Here is a 23,171-nt window from a genome sequence, read left to right as displayed (position 1 = left end):
TTAGTAGAGCCTAATGACTACCCCCTCTCTCTAAGGTAACCCCTCTAACTCTTTCTCAGTAATCTTTAATAATAATAGCCTCTAGACTGCTTGTTTCAGAAAGCATATGTTCACCTTAAATTGTGCTGTTAGCTTATTGGAATGTGTGCTTTATTATATCTTTTCACTACTTTGCACAATAAATAACTAATAATAACTAATGAATGAACAAATGGAGGCATTATCTCCTCCCTCCCCCATCTCTCTCTGTCTCTCTCTCTGTCTCTCTCTCTCTCTCTCTCTCTCTCTCTCTCTCTCTCTCTCTCTCTCTCTCATACACACATACACACAACCACTTTCACTGGCAGCTTTTTCCTTGGAGAAGGAGGAAGACAGGTAGGGGCTGAGCAGAGGTACCAGGAAGAACATCAACCAATTCTTAACTGAACTACCCTAGCTTTCATCTCTAATTTTACTATCCCTACTTCTCCCCTCTTATGTAAGAACAATGCTTGAAGAAATATATGTGAATCCTGAGACATCTGATAAATTGTTGGACTATTCATAGAACCTCTAGCATCAGAATTATTTGGACTAGAAAAGATTCTGTATGTTGCTCTACTCACCTGTTATAAAAAATGACAATGATGACAATGATTAGGATAACAAGCAACAATAAAACAGTCCCTCCAGCCACAAAGGAAATGTGCTGGTTATTGGTTTCACCTAGAAGAAAAAATTATAGTAGGAATTAGGAATGCTACAAAAGTCACAAAAAGAAGTTAGGAACATGAAGACAGGTTATATTAATCCTGATAGAATATCAATTAAATACAAGTATGCCAATAAGAAACAGGACAAACTAAGGGGAAAAGACAAATTTTCCTTCAGAACCTCCTTAATATTTGACACCTCCAGATTTGTATTAGATCCTTGAGTAAGGTAGATCGACACCTTAAGAAGAACAAGAATTTAAACAGCATATTTTCTTTTTTTGTATTGTTGTTCTGGGCGGGGGTACACTGAGGCATTTACAAAAGTTCTTACAATGTATCAACTATATCATACTTGAATTCACCCCCTCCACCATTCTTTATCCCTCCTCTCCCCCCATTCCTGGCATAGTTTCAACAGGTATCATTTTTCCATTAACATATATGTGTACACAAATTGTACATCTATACCTTCCCATGCCTTTTCCTGACCTGCTCTCCCCTGCCACTGATAACCCACCCCCCCAGGTAGGGCCTGTTCTGCACCCCTGTTTTCTGATTTTGTAAAAGAAAAAAAAGACATTTTTCTTTGCTTAAGATAGCTACACATGGAGTTTCCTTGTGACATTTCCATGTATATACGTATTATAACCTGAATTGGTTCATCTCCATTTTTCGTCTTTCTACTTTAGTCACCTTCTGATAGTGGTTTCAACAGGTTTTAAAATTCTATATTTATTCTTGTATACATCAACCATATTCACCTTCTTAACTTCCTTCTTTTACCCTCCCTTACTTTATGTGACCTCCCCTTAGCACGATCTGTTTTTCAGGATATTGATGTATTTGTATTAGGTCTGTATTCCACATAAAAGAGAAAACATGTGGTCTTTGGCATTCTGAACCAGGCTAACTTCACTTAAGATGATGTTCTCCAGTTCCATCCATTTACCTGCAAATGACATTTCATTCTTCTTTGTGGCTGAATAAAATTCCACTGTATACAAGTACTATTTTTTTAATCCATTCATTAGTTATGGTGCATCTTGCCTCTTTCCATAGCTTGGCTATTGTGAATAGTGCTGCAATAAACATGGGTTTGCAGGTGCCTTTTAACCTAACTCACTTTCCTATGGGTATATCCCTAGGAAGTAGTATTGCTGGATCATGTGGCAGCTCTATTTTTAGTTACTGTTTTCCATAGTGGTTGTACTAATTTACATTCCCACCAGCAGTGTATGAGGGTTCTTTTTTCCCCACATCCTCACCAACATTTGTTGGTGTTTGTGTTCTTGATAATGGCCATTCTAACAGGAATGGCTATTAAGATGGAATCTTAGTGTGGTTTTGATTTGCATTTCCTTTATGGCCAGGGATGTTGAGCATTTCTTCATGTGTTTCTCAGCCATTTGGACTCCTCCTTTGAAAAAGCTCTGTTGAGTTCATTTGCTCATTTCTTCATTGGGTCATTAATTTTGGAGGAGTTTAGTCTTTTGAGCTCCCTGCATATTCTGGTTATTAATCCATTGTCAGATGAATAGCTGGCAAAGATTTTCTCCCATTCTGCACACAGCCTCTTCAATTTACAGACCATTTCTTTTGTTGTGCAGAAGCTTTATAGTCTCTTGAAGTCCCATTTTTCAATCCTGTCTCTTAATTGCTGAGCCATTTGAGTTCTATTTAGGAAGTCATTGCTTATCCCTATTAATTCCAATGTATTCCCTGCCCTTTCTTGCACTAGCTTCAAAGTTTCAGGTCTTATATTAAGGTCCTTAATGCACTTTGAATTGATACTTGTACAGGGTAAAAGACATGGATCTAGTTTCAGTTTTCTGCATGCAGATACCCAGTTTTCCCAGAAACATGTATGGAGAGGCTGTCTTTTCCCCATTATATGTTTTTGGTTCCTTTGTCAAAGATTAGGTGGGTATAGCTTCATGAACTCATGTCTGGATCTTCTAGTCTGTTCCAATGGTCTTCGCATCTGTTTTTGTGACAGTAGAATGCTTCTTTTTTTTTTATTACTGTGACTCTGTAATATAGTTTGAATTTGGGTATTGTAATACCTCCAGCATTGTTCTTTTTGCTCAATATTGCCTTGGGTATTCACAGTCTTTTGTGCTTCCAAATGAACTTTATAAGGTTGATTTTTCAATCTCTGTGATGTATGTCATTGGAATTTTTATTGCATTGAACATGTAGACTGCTTTTGGTAGTATAGCTATTTTCACAATATTAATTCTACCAATCCATGAACATGGGAGATCTTTCCATCTTCTGTAGTCTTCTTCAATTTCTCTCTTCAGTGGTTTATAGATTTCCTTGGAGAGTTCTTTCACATCATTTGTTAAGTTTATTCTTAGGTATTTTATTTTTTGAGGCTATTGTAAGTGGAATTAGTTTTCTACATTCTTTCTCAGTCTGTTCATTGTTGGTGAAAGGCTACTGATTTTTTAAGTTAATTTTGTATCCTGTTACTTTGCTAAAGCTGTTTATGGTGTCTAGGAGATCTTGGCGGAATTATTTGGGGCCTTTTAGGTTTAAGATCATGCATCTGCAAATAGGGATACTTGACTACTTCCTTTCCAATTTGTAGTCCTTTTATTTCTTCTTCTTGTCTTTTTGAAGAGCATAATTTCTACTTGGGAAGTTGAAATTGGCAAGATCTTGGTTCAATACCAGACCAGGCAAATAGTTTGCAAAATCCCACCTCCAAAAAAAACAGAGCAAAATGGGCTAGAAGCATGACTCAAGCAGTAGAGTACCTGCTTTCTAAGTGCAAAGCCCTGAGTTCAAACCCCAGTATTGCTCCCCCCACCAAAAAAAGCCTGTTGAAGCATTATTTTAATGAATATTACTCTTTGTGCCTTGTATATTAACTACACTCAACACAAAACAGTATGCAATTTTCATGATTAGTAGAACTTTGTTTCAAAATATTTTCTACTAAATTTGAGTTAATGGTAAAAATAATCAGGAAACATATGTTACTCCAACTCCATGTTGCCTGGAACTTTGCAGCAGTCCAGGAGTCTCTTCCTATCTTTCAGTATTTAGCTGACTGACCTCTAGCACAGTCCTTTCCCTTCTCTGCATGGGTTTCTTATATCTGTCAGTGATGACAATGACCGTGGTTCTAATGACCTCTAATGACCTGGTAAAAATGTAATGAGTCAATATTAAAACTCCTACTAGAGAAATGTCATCTCTGGAGCCTGATTCCAGAAGGTAAGAGACCATTTTATCTTTCTGCTGTGTCCTCCTTCCCCATTGCTGCCTACAGGACTCCTTACTAGGTGCCTTACACTGAGAAGACAAGCAACTCCATCAGTATCTGCTGGTGGTGGGAATGGGACTGAAAGGAAACCCACCCATTGACTGGATTGCCTTCTCTCTTTGGGACAGCAGAGAACAGAGCAAGCTGAAAGGACAGAGCAACTTCCCTCCTTCTCAAAATTGAAGTATGAATGCTTATATCAATTTCCAGGCTATCTAGAATCTAACTGCAATTTGAGAAGCATGCTTTTCAACCGATTCTTACCCACATTTTCTTCAAATTCTTTCTTCCTTTCTAAGTCACTATGTAGCTGAACTTTTTTGTTTTGTAATAAGAACTCAAAGTCTAGACCCATTTGTTCTTTTATAACCTTTGCTGCAAAAGGAAACTAAGACAAATAAAAGACTTTTTATTTTTCCAATTTGTTTAACCTAGATTCCACACATATGTAAGATCAACCATACAGTATTTTTTTCTTTCTGTGTCTGGCTCACTTCATTTAACATATCCCCCACATTCATCCATGTTGTCACAAGTGACAGAACTTCCTTGTTTTGTGTGGCTGAATATTATTCCAGTGTACACATATATGCCACATGTTCTTTATCCTTTCATCTGTTGGTGGACACTTAGGTGGCTTCCATCTGATAACTAATATTTCTCATGAACACAGGGATACAGATATCACTTCAAGATATTGACTTCATTTCCTTTGGATATATATACCCAACAGAAGAATTGCTAGGTTGCATGGTAGTTTTATTTTTAACTTTTTAAACTTCCCTACTGTTTTCTACAATAGCTGGACCAATTTATATTCCCACTAACAGTATATATAGGTTCCTTTTTCTCCAATCTTCACTATCATTTATTACCTCTTGTCTTGTCACACTACCCAACATGTGTAGGGTGACATTTCATTGTGGTTTGGGATGATTGTTTTTTGTTTTGTTTTGTTTTGATTTGCTGTGGGGAGGTCAAACTCAGGGTGCTGCATATACTAAGTAAGCATTCTACCCCTGAGCTACATCCTCAGCATCACTGTGGTTTTGATTTTCATTTCCCTGGTTACAAATGACATGGACCATCTTTTTATCCATATATTGGCCAGTTTTATCTTTTCTTTTGCTTATATTTTCATGTGGTTACTTGTGGGTGGGGGGGGGGAATTGCAGTGAAGTCCTGAGACTTACAATGGTGTAGATGAACCCAGAGGACATTGTACCAAGTGAAATAAGCTAGACAGAAAGACAAATACTGCGTCATCTCACTTGTAGGTGAAATCTAAAAAAGTTGAAATCACAGAAGCAGATAGAACAGTGGTTGCCAGGAGCTGAAGGATGCAGAAAGTGGGGAGGGGCTGGGCAAAGGATACAAACTTTCAGTAAGAAGATGAACAAGTTCAGGGAATATAATGTTTAGCATGGGTGGGTAAGATGTGTTAATTGATTTGATTGTGGTAATCACTACATGATGGGCTCAAATGGTAGAGCACCTGCCTAGCAAGCGCAAAGCCCTGAGTTCAAACCCCAGTATTGCCAAAAACAAAAATAAAAAATAAATCTAGATTCAGACTCCCTAAGAATCAAGATAATATTTTTATTAAGCTTTAAACTGTAAGAATTTAGAGGTAGAATCCACTTCAGCATATGGCCATTTATATCAAAATGTTCAATTGTAAAGTCAAATTTCAAACGATTCAATTTGAAATAATGCTACCTGTTTTTAACCTCTTCTAGTAGTGTCTGATCTATTAGAGTCAGATTGGTTTATCCATTCAGTGTTTAGATGCGTACGTTCTCAAGGTGTACAGGTTACGACAGCTAAAGTGGCAGGCAAGCACAAATGTGATATATGGTTTAATGGAAATCAAATTACTTTGAAAAGTCCTGTGCAATTTAAAAACAGTCATGGATCAAGCATTTTCTCTTAAGAAATAAGCATTTCCTCTTAAGAGGAAAAGTGGAGACTCAGCCACATTCCTGAGACAGCACCTGGACCAGCCTAGCTTGCAGCCAAAGCTGCTCATCTCCCTGCCCGCTGCCTTCTCTCTGTGCCTGCAGTGTGAATGGCCTGGCTGGTGCCGCCATGCAACTTTCCTGGGTGCTGTATCAATAGAATAAAAAGCAAATAAGAATGGATGCTTTAGGGAGTTAGTCATTAGTTCCTAACACTCACTTTTTCCTTTAAGCTCTGCTGATAGATCTTTGGTTGAATAATGGCAACCCTCAAGCCCTTCTTTTAAAGAAAGAAGAATTATTGTCTATTTTCAGCAGCCACTTTTTGCTGACTTTTTTTTCACTTATATCCCAATGTTGTGTTGATTCATAGGAGGACAAAAATGTCTTGAACTGTAAAGCCATTATTTTTCCTCCCATCACAAAAGATAAATGCAGTTAAAACAATTTAAAGTAAGTCAGTGAAATTTATAAGTGAATAATTTACTCCAGGCCTGTGACCCTCCTGGCTACGTTTATGGCAGTGACAAGTATTTATGGCTGAGTTATAAACCTTTAAAAAAGACTCATGACAGACATGCTGTTGGTCCTTCCTGCAGAGCCAAGCAGCCAGAGCAGCCATTAGTGCCTACTGTTTATCCTTACTAGAGTTTGGGATGGACTTAGGGAGTGAAGATACCAAATAACTTAGAACCTAAGTAACTGGATCAAAAACTCTGCTGTGAAAAAGTTGCACATACTGACCATCCAACCAGGCCTGTAAGTCATGGTAAATACAGTGAAAATTATTATGTTCTTACCTCATTAAAAAAACTTATCTCCAATTGTCAGTTCACTATATGGTACAGAAAAATATCCAATCTCCATCTCAAAGTGAATATTGGTTGGTTGAAAACACACATGTTGAGGACAGAAATTATGGGGCTTCGTGTTGTCTTTTACTTCTTTTGCCTGGAAGACCTCACATAGGTCTTAAGCTCTTTTTCTTTTGGCAGTGACTAATTACACTAAAATCAACCCCAAGGGTAGTTATGGGATTTACATAAAACATATAGAGTTTTATAGAGTTTTTCCTCAGCACTCTTATCCCTACCTCACACCACATTGTGTAATGTGAAGATGGCAGAGCATAAACACTTTGAGACACCAAGTCTCTTTTGTTGGTCTTTAATCCTGAATGTATGGTGTTTATTTCTAACAGACACCTAGGGGAATAAATTGTATTTTTTTCCTATTAAAAAATCAGTGTCAGCAAGAGGCCATGAATAACCAAGGCAATACTCAGTCAAAAGAACAATGCTGGAGGTATCACAATACCTGACTTCAAACTATATTACAAAGCAATAACAATAAAAACAGCATGGTACTGGCACAAAAACAGACATGAAGACCAGTGGAACAGAATAGAGGACCCAGACATGAAGCCAGACAACTATAACCAACTTGTCTTTGACAAAGGCTCTAAAAATATACGATAGAGAAAACACAGCCTCTTCAACAAAAACTGCTGGGAAAACTGGTTAGCAGTCTGCAAAAAACTGAACCTAGATCCATGTATATCACCCTATACCAATATTAACTCAAAATGGATCAAGGATCTTAATATCAGACCCCAAGCTCTAAAGTTGATACAGGAAAGAGTAGGAAATACTCTGGAATTAGTAGGTATAGGTACGAACTTTCTCAACGAAACCCCAGCAGCACAGCAACTAAGAGATAGCATAGATAAATGGGACCTCATAAAACTAAAAAGCTTCTGTTCATCAAAAGAAATGGTCTCTAAACTGAAGAGAACACCCACAGAGTGGGAGGAAATATTTGCCAGCTACACATCAAAGGACTGATAACCAGAATATATAGGGAACTTAAAAAACTAAATTCTCCCAAAACTAATGAACCAATAAAGAAATGGGCAAGTGAACTAAACAGAACTTTCTCAAAAGAAGAAATTCAAATGGCCAAAAAACACATGAAAAAATGCTCACCATCTCTAGCAATAAAGGAAATGCAAATTAAAACCACACTAAGATTCCACTTCACCCCTGTTAGAATAGCCATCGTTAGCAACACCACGAACAACAGGTGTTGGTGAGGATGTGGGGAAAAAGGAACCCTCTTACACTGTTGGTGGGAATGTAGACTAGTACAACCACTCTGGAAAAAAATTTGGAGGCTACTTAAAAAGCTGAACATTTAATCCAGCAATACCACTCTTGGGGATATACCCAAAAGACTGTGACACAGGTTACTCCAGAGGCACCTGCACACCCATGTTTATTGTAGCACTATTCACAATAGCCAAGTTATGGAAACAGCCAAGATGCTCCACTACTGACGAATGGATCAAGAAAATGTGTGTCTATACACAATGGAATTTTATGCAGCCATGAAGAAGAATGAAATGTTATCATTCGCTGATAAATGGATGGAATTGGAGAACATCATTCTGAGTGAGGTTAGCCTGGCCCAAAAGACCAAAAATCGTATGTTCTCCCTCATATGTGGACATTAGATCAAGGGCAAACACAACAAGGGGATTGGACTTTGAGCACATGATAAAAGCGAGAGCACACAAGGGAGGGGTGAGGATAGGTAAGACACCTAAAAAACTAGCTAGCATTTGTTGCCCTTAACGCAGAGAAACTAAAGCAGATACCTTAAAAGCAACTGAGGCCAATAGGAAAAGGGGAACAGGAACTAGAGAAAAGGTTAGATCAAAAAGAATTAACCTAGAAGGTAACACACACGCACAGGAAATTAATGTGAGTCAATGCCCTGTATAGCTATCCTTATCTCAACCAGCAAAAACCCTTGTTCCTTCCTATTATTGCTTATACTCGCTCTTCAACAAAATTAGAGATAAGGGCAAAATAGTTTCTGCTGGTTATTGAGGAGGTGGGGGGTAGAGGGAAGGGGTGGAGTGGTTGGTAAGGGAGGGGGTGGGGGCATGGGGGAGAAATGACCCAAGCCTTGTATGCACATATGAATAATAAAACAATAAAAAAAAAAGGCTGGCCCTTAGGAGAAAAAAAAAATTTATCTCCAATTTTCAGCTCACTATATGATACAGAAAAATATCCAATCTCCATCTCAAAGTAAATATTGGTTGGTTGAAAACACACATGTTGAGGACAGACATTATGGGGCTTCATGTTGTCTTTTACTTCTTTTGCCTGGAAGACCTCACATAGGTCTTAAGCTCTTTTTCTTTTGGCAGTGACTAATTACACTAAAATCAACCCCAAGGGTAGTTATGGGATTTACATAAAACATATAGAGGTACTCTAAACATCTTAAACACCATATAATATATTATAAACAGTATTCACTATATATACAGATATTTAATATAAGCACATTCCAAATTGGAGTTAAATAAATAACTCATTTCTATTCTTTCCATTTTGAAATGTTATGTTGAAATACTGTGGATAACAGTATTCTTCCTTCTGTAGCTCACATCACCTTTCTGGAGAAGGGTAGAGGTACAGCTCATGAAAATACATAAAGTAAGTGTGGCCTTGGAGGACCACCAGAAATAATGGTAGCCCCAATCTGCTGAATTGTGTACCTGAAATACGCATTAATAGATCTTAGTATGGAAATGTTATTCCAAGTTTCCAAAGGTGATCTGTCTTTTTGTAAATCAGTTTTATACTCTGTACTTCAGAAACATTTCTCTGTTTTATAGCAAGAAGGTCCTAGGAAATAAATAATTTTTAGAGAACTAAAAGACCGTTGACATCAACTTCCAGTCTTTCTTCTGAGTAAATAACAACTACTTTTCCTCAAAATAAATTATCAAACTTTTACAGAGAAATAAAAGGCTCAGAGAATCTAGGTACATTTTCTGTCATTAAGGGAAAATCAAAGAAGGAAGCAAGTTTCCAAACTGAAGTATAAATTTTGCCACAATTTGCCCCTCTTGGTGGAAAATAGTTTCCCAAATGGGTTAATTAAGCACTTTATTTTTCTCCTTTATTGTTGTTCTGTGGGGGGTACATTGTGGCATTTACACAGGTTCTTACAATGTTTCAAATATCTCATGCATGAATTCACCCTTCTGTCTCCTTTTTCCCCCTCCCACCAATTCCTGGAGCAGTTTCAACAGGTATCATTTTTGCATTTACATACATGTGTACACACTTTTTGCACTGTAACTTTGTGTCAACTGAGAAACATATAATCTGAGAGTGGTCATAAACTTTACTACATAAAATAGGATGACTGTGTCAGTGAGACTTTTGTAGCACCACAATGTGACATTACCTTGTACCACGGGACTTTGTGCTCGGTAGTGATGTGCTCTATAGTGATTGATTATAGCAAGGATATTTAAGGCAATACATGAGGACAAAGGGATGGGAATATCTCTTATTTGGTACATAAATTAAGAAAATTTGAAGGCTGACTTCATTTTATTAGCTGTTTCATCTTCTTGCCCAAATATATATCTTACATTATACCTCTTGCACACTTATCTTAATTATTGCAAATACACATTATTTAAATGCATACTAAATTAGTGGAATGACACAAATTGCATAGATTGTGCTCACTCTGTAGTGAATTAGTGTGCAGAAAGAGTTAATTGCTACCTTTAAAACAGCCTATCTGCAAGGTTGGCCCTTGGCTAGTGTGTAAGTTTCCATTGTTGTGATAAAATACCTGACAAAAACAACTTGAAGGAGGAAAGGTTTCAGTCCATGGTCACTTGGCTTCATTGAGTCTGGGCCTGTGGTAAGGCAGAACATCATGGTGGAAGGGCATTGTGGAGGAAAGCTGCACACCTCATGGTAGCCAGAAAGCAAAGAGACAGGTCTGGGAACAAGAAAACCTTTAAAGCTAGCCCCTCGTGACCTGCTTACTGAAACCAAGCCCCACCTCCAAATGGTCCATTCAGCTATGAATTCTTCAATGGATTAACCTATTCACCTGTCCATAAAGCTACCAGCTGAGAACCAAGCCTTCAACACATGAGCATTTTGGGGAGGACTCTTCATATCCTAACCACAACAGCTGGCATGTAGGAACTTGGATTTATGGTGTCCTTCTACCATTCCTGAACTGATAAAACTTTATGGTGCTTAAAATGTTTATACATTAATGTGGATTATACTAAGTACTTGCTTTTCTTCTGGGCTATCAGTCCATTCTTCTGTTTTTGCTCCATGCATCCTTTTCATTTGCTTATTTAAGGACAGGGAAGTAGCTTGGGACAATGTGGACAAAACATGAAGACAATGAGACCTCATTGAAGTGCTATAGGAAAGGAGGTAAACATGGTGAAAACAGAAGGTTGTTAGAAAAAAGAGAAAGTAGGACTGTGTGAATAGCTGTGTCAAGCAGGTGTCAAGCAACAGCTGAGGTTCATAGTATATTGGCATCCCTCTCCCCTTATACAGGCCACATGGTCTAGGGCCTATGGTCCATCACCAATACCAGGGCCAGATAGTTTCACAGATGAATTAAACTAAACATTCAAAGCAGAATTAATACCAACAACCCTTCTTAAACTTTCCAAAAACTAGAAGGAACACTTCTAAACTCATGAGAACAGTATCACTCTGATACCCAAACCAGAAAATACCACAAGAAAAGAGAACTAGTGACAAATATTCCTAATGAATATGTATGAAAAGATCACCAATCAAATTCCAGCAAACTCAACTCAACAACCATGAAAAGAATCACACACCATAATCAAGTAGTATTTATCCCTGGGATGTGTTTCAACACATGCAAATCCAACAATATAATACACTACATTAACAAAATGATACAAAAAGACCACATGATCATCTTAAAGGAACTATAAAAAGCATGTGTCCGAATGAGCATCTGTCATGATGAAAACTCTCAACAAGGATCCCCACTCTCACCACTCTACACAACATTGCATAAAAATCCCTAGCCACAGCCATTAGACATGAAAAATGGCATTCAAAAGGAAAGGAAGGAATAAAATTATCCATTTGCAGATGACCTGATCATATATATATAAAACCCCTGAAAGACTATAGTTTCATACACAAAGATACTGAATCAATATACAGAAAATCAGTCATATTTCTGTTCATAGGAAATAATGCAAAAAGAAGGAATTAAGAAAATAATCCCATTCATAAGAGCACCAAGAAAATTTAGGAATAAATGTAGCCAGAGGTTAAAGATATACACTGAAAATTAGAAACTACCTACTCTTCCTTAAATCCTATTTTTCCATCTTTGCTCAGGAACCAATAGTGGCTTTCTTTGCCTATTATACAAGATGTGGAATTGTGCTAAAATATTTTATTTAAACTACCTCATTCTATATTAATTCATAGCTCAAACTCTATACCAACTTAGTCTTTTGATTGCAATCACTTGCCCCTACTTTTTATTCCCTGGGGCAAAGTGCACATTCCTCTCCTTAACCTGTTTTGTCCTCATTCCTCAGTTCTAATCATTTGACATCAAGAAGCCTTGTTGATGGAAGAAGACTGTAGAAGGACATGAGTAAGAACAGCAATCGGTAGCAAACCCAAGTTCATGCAAAACTAGTCTCCTTCAAGAATTTTCTTCAAGAGCAAATTTCATTTATATAATTCTCATTGATTTTATTATTAATAAGCTCATATTAAACAATAAGAGTCTGCATATCATTTAGTTAATATTAAAAAGACTTCAGAATTTCTTTTGGTGGCAGCTAAAAGTATTCTCTCATGACTAATGAAAATCTGGAGGATCTTGAAGACCAAAATTAATTTTGGTGACTATTAATAAACATACATTTTTTTCCTGCTCCTTGCCCTTGTGTTGAAGTTACAAATTCAAAGATGTCATCCCAGAACTATTTCATACAACTTGTGAAGTCATAAGTGTAAAAGGAAAGAAGACAAACATTTCTTCTCATTCAGCAAAGAAAGTCAATGGCAAGTCAACATGTTTCTGCCATTTTCTTCCTCTGTTTAAAATACATATGATAAATTGGCTGGCAATTATACAGTTATTGGTTGGGGATTATACAAAAGTCTTTTGGGTGACCTCTGACTGAGTGATTCTTGTCAGCAGATGAACATAGGCAGAAAAATAGTCAGGGAAAAAGGGATGTGCGTGTGTGTTTGTGTGTGTGTGTGTGTGTGTGTGTGTATGTAAATTGAAGAATATATCTCTTTGGAATCCAATAGTATGTCCTAGAAAGGAAGTTGACGGGAACTAACAAAGGGATGTACAGCAGTTTATAAAATTTGTGTCACAATCACCTTTCCCTTGACAGTTGAAATAAATTAAATCTGCCTCACATCTTCTACCCGTCTCTCTGCTTTAATCTCTACATTGATTTTTGACCAGACAGCCTCAGGACTCAAAATAATCAAATTGCACCAGAGAAAACACAAATGATCTATCTTTCTTTCTGTCTGATTTTTTTAGATTCAATCTTTAAATATAATAACTGAAAAATGAATTAAGCCAAAATATACAGTGAATGACTGTCATCTTCCATCAATTATGATTTTTACTAATGTGTATAAAGTTCAACTGATATTCTTTCAATCAGTCAATCAAATGTCAAAAAGCCATTTTGCAATGGTTCAAAACTCATGGGGTACTAACAATACCTATCATTGCATTGTCACCTTCATTTCTTTGGCAGATTTTTAACATTGTTCATAATTTGTATGCAAAGAATACTTTTGTGCAATAAAGTCATGCTTGAATGCATGAAGAAATTTTTATTAATTAGTAAAAGTGAAATAACTGTACTTTCTACAAATGTATTACCTTCATTTTCTCCATGATTTAACAGGTTTGGAATTACTCTTATACATTATAGTGGACAAGACCTTATTTCACACGTATTTGAAAATGAGTCCTTATGACATTTTCTGAATAGAATGGTTTTTTGCCTTGGTTTTTAAGAAAAGGTTAGTGTCTGTTCTTACTTTTTTTTCTTTTAGAAAACAGAATGCAACATTTTTTAGGTAAGAAATGTTTCCTGCCTATGTCTGCAGGAATGCAATCAACATGTAAATAATGTATGTCTGCTAATTTTCCCTCTCAAAGTGGTCTGCCAATCACTCTCTGACCTTAAGTTTTAAGTCCAGTGCACACCTCTTACCCACAGCTGGCCCCTGCTGTCATTGAGAGGGACACAGAGGGCTTGTTGTGGTTCTAGGTGATTGCCTATGAAAACCTGCAGTCCTCTAGCACTGGCCTTTCTTATTACATCCAGCTCCAGGGGTGACAAGGACAGCAGCAGAGGCAGAGTCTGCTGTGCTATAAATGTTTTCTTCTTCCTTTCCAGTACAGGAAGAACTAACCGTCCCCAATATAAGCAGATACCATGAAGGGGCAGTCACAGGATAGGTTACCTTGTCTCTAAATTTTAAATAGGGGTCAAGGTAAATGAAGAAGCTGAAAGCATACCAGGGAAGGAAGGAAGGATGAAGGGGAGGGAAGGACAGAAGGATGGAAGGAAGAGAAGGATAAAAGGGAGGGAGGGAGGGAGGGAGAGAGGGAGAGAGAGTGAGTAGGAGGAAGGGAAGGAAGGAGAGAGTGAAAATATAATAAAGTAAACTTCTATTACTGGTTTTACTATATACTGTAAGAATTTTCTATAAAGTCTCTTGTTGGTTATGCTCCTCAGCAGTGAGAAAGCAGCCCAAAGGCAAAACTAGGGCAGCCTGTGACTGCCTTCCTTTACCTACTTCTTCCTGTAATACAGGCCACCATACAGACTTCTAGATAGGTCTCCCTAAATTCACATTTCCGTAAGTGGAAAAAGTTCCTTCTTCTCACTCTAATACTTTAATAGATTCAGGTTTTATTGGCCTGATGTTTACATAATTTAGGGCTTCATTGTGGCAAAGGAGACAAATTACAAATACAAAATGAATACATCCTCTTCTAAAGGGACAACTCAGATGGAAACCCTGAAGGTCGGCTTCATTAGCTTCAAGGTCAGTCTGCTCTGTGCCCAGACCTGAAAGTGACTGGGGGAAACAGGGCTCTGATCTGGAAAACTGGCAACCACATTATCAAACAGCTTTTGAGTTTCAGTCAACTGAAGACTGAGCACACACTAGTCCAGCACTGCCTTGTTATTGCTAGGAGTACCTGAGGACCAAAATTTCTGTCACCTGTCACCTCCATCAAAAATTTAATATAATTAGGGAGGCAGGAGTTATGTAGCTACACAATATATAATAATCTGATAATGCCATGGGTTTTATTTTTAATTTCAGAAATGTAGCAGTTAAGAAAACAACAAATATTTTTATTGTTACATTTTTGATGGACGGATTAGCCAGGTAAAGAAATACTAAATCCTAAAATTTAGTTATGTCCAATATACCTAAATTCAACAATTAAAACTGTCAAACAATAGAGTCACATTAAATGAATGAATAATAAAAAACAGTGTCAGAGACCAATCCACAGTTGTTGACATTTCCCACTGTCAACACCTGTAAACATCCACTACTGACTCACCTTCGATTAAGGTCAGTCTCATCATGAAGGTTTCACTTTCTCCTGTGCTGTCCTTGACACAGCAGCGGTAAACTCCTGAATCAGAGGCTGTGGCGTGGGGAATGACCAGGTGGCTCACCCTGATTCCTTGGCTGCAGTTGCTCCACACTTGTCTTTGGTACTTGGAGGTGTAAGTTCTCCCTTGGGACAAGTTGCAGCAAGTTAAGATGTCTATCTGATGGGCCTGTATCTTTTCCCATGTGACTTGTTGCACTGGTCCCTTCATTTGAATCAGGTAGGTGAGTGTGACATTTTGTCCAATTTCTGAGGTGATGGGGCGCATGGGTCCATTCAATGATGCAGCTATCTCAAAACTATCTGAAAAAAAGAAGCAAGTGTTACACAGGTGGCAGAATTTTTGGACACAGAAGTGGAGACTACCCAGAAACTTCTATTGAAATGATTGCTGATATTAACTAGTTTCATTAAGTATAAATGCTTTATACTTTTTTTTATAAGAGAAAGGAATTTTTAAATATTTTATTAATGTGAAGTAATTGTACAAAGGTGTTTCATTGTGATATTTACATACATGCACATAATATACTTCGATCAAATTCATACCATCTATATTATTCTGGAAAAGGAATTTCTTTTTTTTATTCATATGTGCATACAATGTTTGGGTCATTTCTGCCCCCTTCCCCCGCACCCCCTTCACTCTTCCCCCCACCTCCTCACTACCAGGCAGAAACTATTTTGTCCTTATCTCTACTTTTGTTGAAGAGAGAGTATAAGCAGTAATAGGAAGGAAGAAGGGTTTTTGCTAGCTGAGATAAGGACAGCTATACAGGGAGTTGACTCGCTTTGCTTTCCTGTACATGTGTGTTACCTTCTAAATTAATTGTTCTTGAACTAACCTTGGAAAAAGAATTTCTTAAAGGCTGGTCAACACGCAGAAGAGAGGATATGATGTTTCACACATAGTCTTTTAGGGTTTCTTGGTTAACCAGATAACAAGAAACATAACTAAAACCCTGGTGCTTTTTCTTGGTAGTGATCATATCAAGAGTCTGAGTTTTACAAAACTGTTGAACTTGTGACTCATGCTCTGACTTCGAGTATCAAATTTCCACATTGTAGTCATGCAGACTAAGATTTTAATGCCCATAAAAAGAAAATTAGGTCATTCTTCGTTGCATAGGTAAAGATCCACCTGTAGTATTTTTTTCTTATGCATAGGTAAAGATCCACCTGTAGTATGAATTTCTGATGCCAAAAAATTCTAACAATATTCTCCCACCCTCCCGCCACCATGTCTGGAGTTTCCACCTGAAGTACTCAGTAATTATCATCAAATATCTAATAGCACTTTTATGTTTTGTCCTGGAACCACAGAGAATCCCTATATCCTTTTTGGAGATATACAAGGTCAAACCTATTTTCAGAGTAATGCGAAGATGTACTCAACCTTTTCACTCTTGATTTTTCACAAATATAGTAGATGCTTCCAGAAGCTCTGACAGCTCATGGGGATGACTGCTTGAAAATTCTTGTGTTTAAAGTACAGTGTTCCTCTCTAATACAGAAAATATGAGTAAATGTAGTCTACATAAGCAAATGCTCTTTGGGGATCCTCAATAATTTTTAAGAATGTCATAGCATCCAAAAATTTGTAAGCCTAATGTAAAGGATAAACTTCTAGAATTATTTCTCAAAATCAGGACAGTCTGGTGGATCTGTTCATCAGAAATTCCTGCCTTCATACAAAAGCCTTACAACTCCAAAGAAAGTCTCTGTCCTGCTGTCTATAGAGAGACCAAGGTTTGGCAGTGATGATGTCACAGAGCATATAGGCAACAGGTGAGATGAAAAAAAAGTGGAAGCAGGTTGTCATTAATCTACCCCATGATTGTGTTCAAGTTGACCAGGCTTACAATGACACTAATCACAAAAAAAAAAAAGAAAAGAAGGAAGGAAAAAAGAAAAGGAGATAGCACATTTGAAAAAGAAAGAAAGTACACCTAAAATACACTAAAATTTGTTTTCTACATTAAATTAGAACCCTATTTCTATAATAGTTTAATCCCTATAGAAAGCTAGCTGCAGCAAGTGGTTCCAGGGTCTAAACCTTTTGTAAAGAAAAGCCACAGAGCTCCAGTTTCTCAGTCTGTAACCAGTCAACTGCTTACCAGAGCTAACATGTTACCCATAACAAGAGCACAGAGAACTTTCATCTCTTAAATCATAAGCCAACACAAGAGAGGGAAGGACATTCATATGAAATGGGGAAAAATGACAAGAAAATCAAAGCTCAAAGGAAATTAAAATAAAAATTAAGAGAGAGAAAGAGAGATGTGAGGAAAAAGAAGACATGAGGGAAAATTTAAATCAGCTAAAATCAGATCCTCACACACCGTGTTGAGAACATCAAAGAAATGAAGAATTTTTACTCAAGCCATTCTGGATCTTCTGAGTAAGAAGCCAATGAGCCCTTGGTACTGTTGTAGTGTTGTCTTCAGAGCTCACACCCACACCTGGCTTTTCTTCTTCTCTCTGAATACTTCCCTCTTCCTATTTCAGGAGCTTTCTTTATCTGTCTCCCAGGAAGAAACCCCATGCACTTGTAGACTCAGACATAAAACTGGGGTCCTGTCTTAGAAAATGCATGTTTTCATAGAGAACAAATCCAGGAAGCAGAGGAGAGACTCTCCAGTGATCAATAACCGGGACTCTGGTCACAGTGGAGGTATCTTTGGGAAATCAGAGTGCAAGGAAGTTACAGCACAGGCTCAGTGGAAAAATCCAGAACACCTGTCCCTACACTCAGACTAGAATTGAAAGAACTCGGTCACCAGCCCCACAGGCAGCTGGCTCAGAAGCACAGAGTAGCTCCCCAATAACCTTTCCTGGTATCAGATGAAAACCAAGCAGGAAATCTGCAGAATCTGCCTTGCTCTTGCCTTGCTTGTGGCTGCTCAGATTATCCAATCCTTCTTTGTGGCTGCATGAAAGACCACCCAAAATGACACAGAAAGACCCAGCACAAACAAGAGGATCCCATCATCCTGACACACTGAGAATCCACTGACAAGGGTGAATCCATTTCATTCAGGAGCCAAACTGTCATAGATAATAAGGAAGAAAAAAGTTGGAATCTAATCAAATCCTAAAACACACACAAAATCAATGAGAACCAACTCATTCCATAGTTATCTTTAGCTATGTATTAATTCTTAGAATAAACATAAAATAGTATTGTTTTCATATTGTATCATCATGAAATATTCTATGCCTTGCATGTTATTTTTTTCTGGCATGATAACCGATCATATGTAAAAATTACTTCAGTGCAATACTCAGTCCCTGGATCTCAGATACTCCTGGGTGCACTTGGTCATCCTGCCACTGGCCCCAGTGGGATGGGCCACCTCCAGTACCCTCACTGGCCATTTGCCCTGCATGCAGTTTGAGCAGCACTGCAAAATCACCCACCACTGTCAGAAACCTCGGTGTCTCTTTGTGGCCAGCTTCCCAAACCCAAGACTTCCTACAGGTAGACATTTTACACCACTCTGTCCTTAGCACTAAGAGCCACACTTGGCAGAGGGTAGAGATGTCAATCAATATTTTTTGAATTAAAAAAATAGCTTTTACTTTGCAATAAATATTCTATGTGTTTTGACTGCTTTTGAGGGTGTTTTCATCCATAATAGGTCAAATGTTAAGAAATATATTTGAAATAATATTTGAAGTGCCAAGGTGAATTAACAGATCACGCATATCTAAAAATTCATAAGAAGACATTCATGTCTGCACAATGTTGTCTTAGAAGTCCAAGCTTTGCCAAAACAATCAAGCTTCATACTGATCAGGCCTTTAAATCTAACGACCAATTTACAGAACCATGAGGAGCAGTGCAATGTGTTAAATGACTCCATGGGAGGGCAGTGCATAGAAATATGGAAAACTCAAAGTGACAGCAACAACAGCAAAATGTGAGGGAGAAAGAGGGGGCAGCACTTGTTCATAGAAAGAGGCATACTAAACTGTCACAGAGTGCAGAACTGGAGAAAGAAATATTGATACAGCAACTAGGGAAATGTGAAGTAGACATTTAATAACAATTTTAAAGAGGAAGTATGAAATACAGAACAATAATACATGCCCAGATTTGGGAGCTGGTCAAGCTACAAGGCAGGCACACTATTCTTTCTACTTTTGTATGTGTCTGAAACATTCATAATAGAAGGTATGTACAGTAAAGTTTGAGAAACCACAGAACTAAACTAAGTGGAAGTACCTAGTTTGTGAAAGGCACGTCACACACCCAGTCTGTCTTTCTTATAACAACATGATCAGGTAATATACCAATGGGACTGTTTCACAGATGAAAACAAAAACTTAAGTAACTTTACCAAGGTTCTGTGCTAGGAGATAGCAGAATTCCAAATCAAACCAATTCATTTTGTTTTGGAGCCCAGGCAGTTTTTATGCCAGAACACCACTTCCTCCAACACTCTCTTTGTCCTCATCCTTTCCTTCACCTCCAAGCAGCAAGTTTTTCTCTCACCTTTGAACCAACTGTGAACCCCAGGGTGCAATCCACTCCCTCTTTTTAATTTTCTAAACAATCTAAATACTGGAAGGAGTGGATCCTTGCCCCAACTCTGTTTCCTCCTTTTTCATGAATACTTCAAGCAATTGAGCATCCATTTCTATCATTCTAACAGTGCCACAAATGTCTCCCAAGTCCTTGACATTGAATATGAGAAGTCCAGCCCTTCAGTAAGGTCCATTCCATCCTTGGCTCCCACCACAGTGTGCATTCCTTCTTCCCCACTCTCCTCTCTGGGGTCTCTCACTGTCTTCTTCAGAGCTTGCTCCTTTTCTCCACTGGCCGTTTTCAAATATTGTGCCCCAGGATCCCACTGTCCTTCCCTGTCCACTCTCACTTCTCACTTGAAGGTGAAGTACAAACCGCTAGTTTCTGCTTGGTCACACTTCTTGTCTAGGTTTCTATAGCTTGGAACAATATGCTTAAGGTGCTGAAAACAGACTGACACTTAAACAGTCCAGAATTTCCCAAGCCATCTGCAGGAGCAGTATGATTACGCCAAATAATCAGGACTGAAACACTAGTGGCTTCCCTAAACAATGAAGGTGCTCAACTGAGATCTTTTCTAAAAGCTCTTAACAGTGACCCTTATATTCACAAAATAAAATGTTGACAGCTTGATGACTAAGGAAGTATTCTAAAGTGACCTGAGATAAAGCTCTTAAAAACTAAGCAGGCAATAAAAATAAATAAACACACTAATTTCCAGTCATGAACAGGCAGGAAGGCCCAGAGCAGAGAAGGAGCACTTTTCAATCTCACAAGGCCTACAACCTGGGAGGGTGTGTTGAGGGCAGAGGAAGGAACACAGACCACCCCTAAAGGTTACATTTTACCAAAGTAGCTTTGCCGCTTACAGTTCTGCCCATACAGACAAAACATGGAAGTCAGTCATGGTGGACATGGAACCGAGGTATTAAGCAACTTGAAGTCAAACAGAAATGGGCACAAACAGAAGCCTGCAACCTGGAACATGCGGGTGCACAGTCATACACGCACACTCTCACCCACTGCTGTAAAGGTCCTGTTCTATGTTCATTTCAAACACAGAAAGCAATGACAGGGTTGAACTGTATTTCCCTAAAGATCCTCCATGTTCCAAGATGACCAAGTTAAAGGGTGAGTTGTATGTGTCCCCCAAAATTCACATGGCAAAGCTCTCATCCAAAATACCTGAGAAAAGGTCCTGATTTAGAAACAGGGCCACAGTAGTTGGAGATGTAATTAGTTGAGATGAGGTCATGCTGGAATGGGTGTGGTGTGTCCTAATCCCATGTGATGGGTCCTGATAAAAGGGGAAACATGGACACAGACATGCACACAGGGAGAACACCACACAAAGATGGCAGCAGAGATGGGGTGATGGTTCTTCAAGCCAGGAGCTAAGGGAGAGGCCTGGCACAGTCCTTTGCAGTCCACCCTACTGACACCGTGATGCCATAATTCCAGCCTCCAGACCCTGTCATGTAGCCACCTCCAAGTGTTACTTTGTTGCAGCAGCCCTAGGACAGTAAGATGGGACCACATTCCAGGTATTTTGGGGCTTACCATTTCCAATCCAAAGCAACAAGGCCACCCAGCCTTGTTGCTGGGTGTACAGTCTGTACACCCCTCTATGTAATGCCATTTTCTGTTCTTCATTTAAAGTACAGATAAAAGATAAAGGAAACAAACAAGATAAAAACGAGCTACAAGATTGCTTGACGGAAAGGCACTGATAAAGCTGGAAGGATGAGAGCTACAGACAGAGATAAAACCCAGAATGACAAAACCCTCAGAAGGGAAAGTAGGCAAGGCCATTTGTCTACATGAAACAAAGGTAACTAGAAACAGGCAGCTGGCCTGAATGGCAAAGCAGGGACTCAGCCCAGAAAACACAAATGAAGATTTGCAGGATGTCCAAAATCCTGCCATGCACCTGCTTGAGGCTCCAACAGCAAACAGCTTGCAACGCTGCTTGGACAGAGTTGTGATTCAAATTCCAGACAAGTGTGAGGCCACACTCTATGTTCAAGAGGTTCGTGCCCACAACTTCCTAGCACTCCCAGACTTAGCATCCTTTATCCAAGGGGTGATGAGGATGCTCACGGTGTAACTTTTGTGTGGATTCTAATTGTTAAAAAAAATAACTCCAGTCTTTCCACCATGGTACAATGAAAGTGCTTTTTTTTTTTTTAACTAGGTGGTAGTACTGGGGTTTGAACTCAGACCTTGAATTGCTAGGCAAGTTCTCTATCATTGGAGCCCCACCTCTTTTTGCTTTTAGGTTATTTTTTAGATACGGTCTCCCATTTGTGCCCAAAGCCAGGCTGGACCACAATCCACCTACCTACAGCTTCCCATGTAGCTAAGACCACAGGTGCATGCCAGCACATCTGGCTTATTTATTGAGATGGGAGTTCTAACTAACTCGTTTGTTGGGCTGGCCTTGAATCAAAATCCCTGCCTCCTGAGTAGATGGAATTTCAGGTTTAATGTTTTTTATTTAAGTCAGTACCATAAAGTTTGCTGAAGCACATGGAAAACTCTAACTTTTGAGCAACTTTTCAGTTTCTCCCAAATCAAAAAACAATTAACTAATGGCACACAGAATTTTAAATAGAACATCTCTAAGGCCTTGTTAAACCAAAAGATGACAATATAACTGAAGAGCACTAGTTTCTTTCTTTCCAAAAAGTTGCCAGCTGGTCTTGAAGTAACTTCCTGCATAGTAGGGTTTATTTGTTTGTTTTTTTTAACAGAAAAAGGTATCAAAAGACAAACACTCCCCTATCATTTCCTACCAGAGAATAGATTATAGAATACATTAAGCATTTTGTCTTGTGTACTTAAAAGACATTTTCAATGTGTTTTAAAAGTAAAACTGTAAACCTCAAATGAGTCCTTACTATGTGCTAGCATTAAGTGCAAGGAAGGTACATTCAGACTTCACAGACAAGTTATCCAGCTGGCCAATGGCAGAGACACTGACACCTGGGCAGGAGGTCACCGAGTCACATTGACCTGGCCCTCCCATCGCTTATACCGGTGAAGGGGCTGCAGAGATAGTTTTCTCCTACAGTAGGACTGTTTCACAGAAGCCCCAGCTCCTAAATATCTTATTTTCTGCTCCCTTAAATCCTATAATTAGAAATCAATTTCTGTGCTTGTCCTTGTTAAAATGAGTATAA

General features: G+C 38.4%; 1 protein-coding gene across 1 annotated transcript in view; it reads right to left on the bottom strand.

The window, feature by feature from the left end:
* Positions 1 to 23,171, bottom strand: part of Cd226 (CD226 molecule) — a 72,248-nt gene that overhangs the window by 11,029 nt on the left and 38,048 nt on the right. Inside the window, exons 4-5 of the mRNA XM_074069661.1 lie at positions 15,405 to 15,761; positions 606 to 705 (exon numbers count right to left, since the gene is read on the bottom strand). Coding sequence (XP_073925762.1) covers positions 606 to 705; positions 15,405 to 15,761 — 457 coding nt within the window. The remainder of the gene's footprint in view (positions 1 to 605; positions 706 to 15,404; positions 15,762 to 23,171) is intronic.

Source organism: Castor canadensis, chromosome 4 (genome assembly GCF_047511655.1).
Source record: "Castor canadensis chromosome 4, mCasCan1.hap1v2, whole genome shotgun sequence".
In the NCBI taxonomy this organism is placed as follows: domain Eukaryota; kingdom Metazoa; phylum Chordata; class Mammalia; order Rodentia; family Castoridae; genus Castor; species Castor canadensis.
The sequence above is the reverse complement of the archived record's forward strand: the minus strand, read 5'-3'. Positions and strand labels throughout refer to the sequence as shown.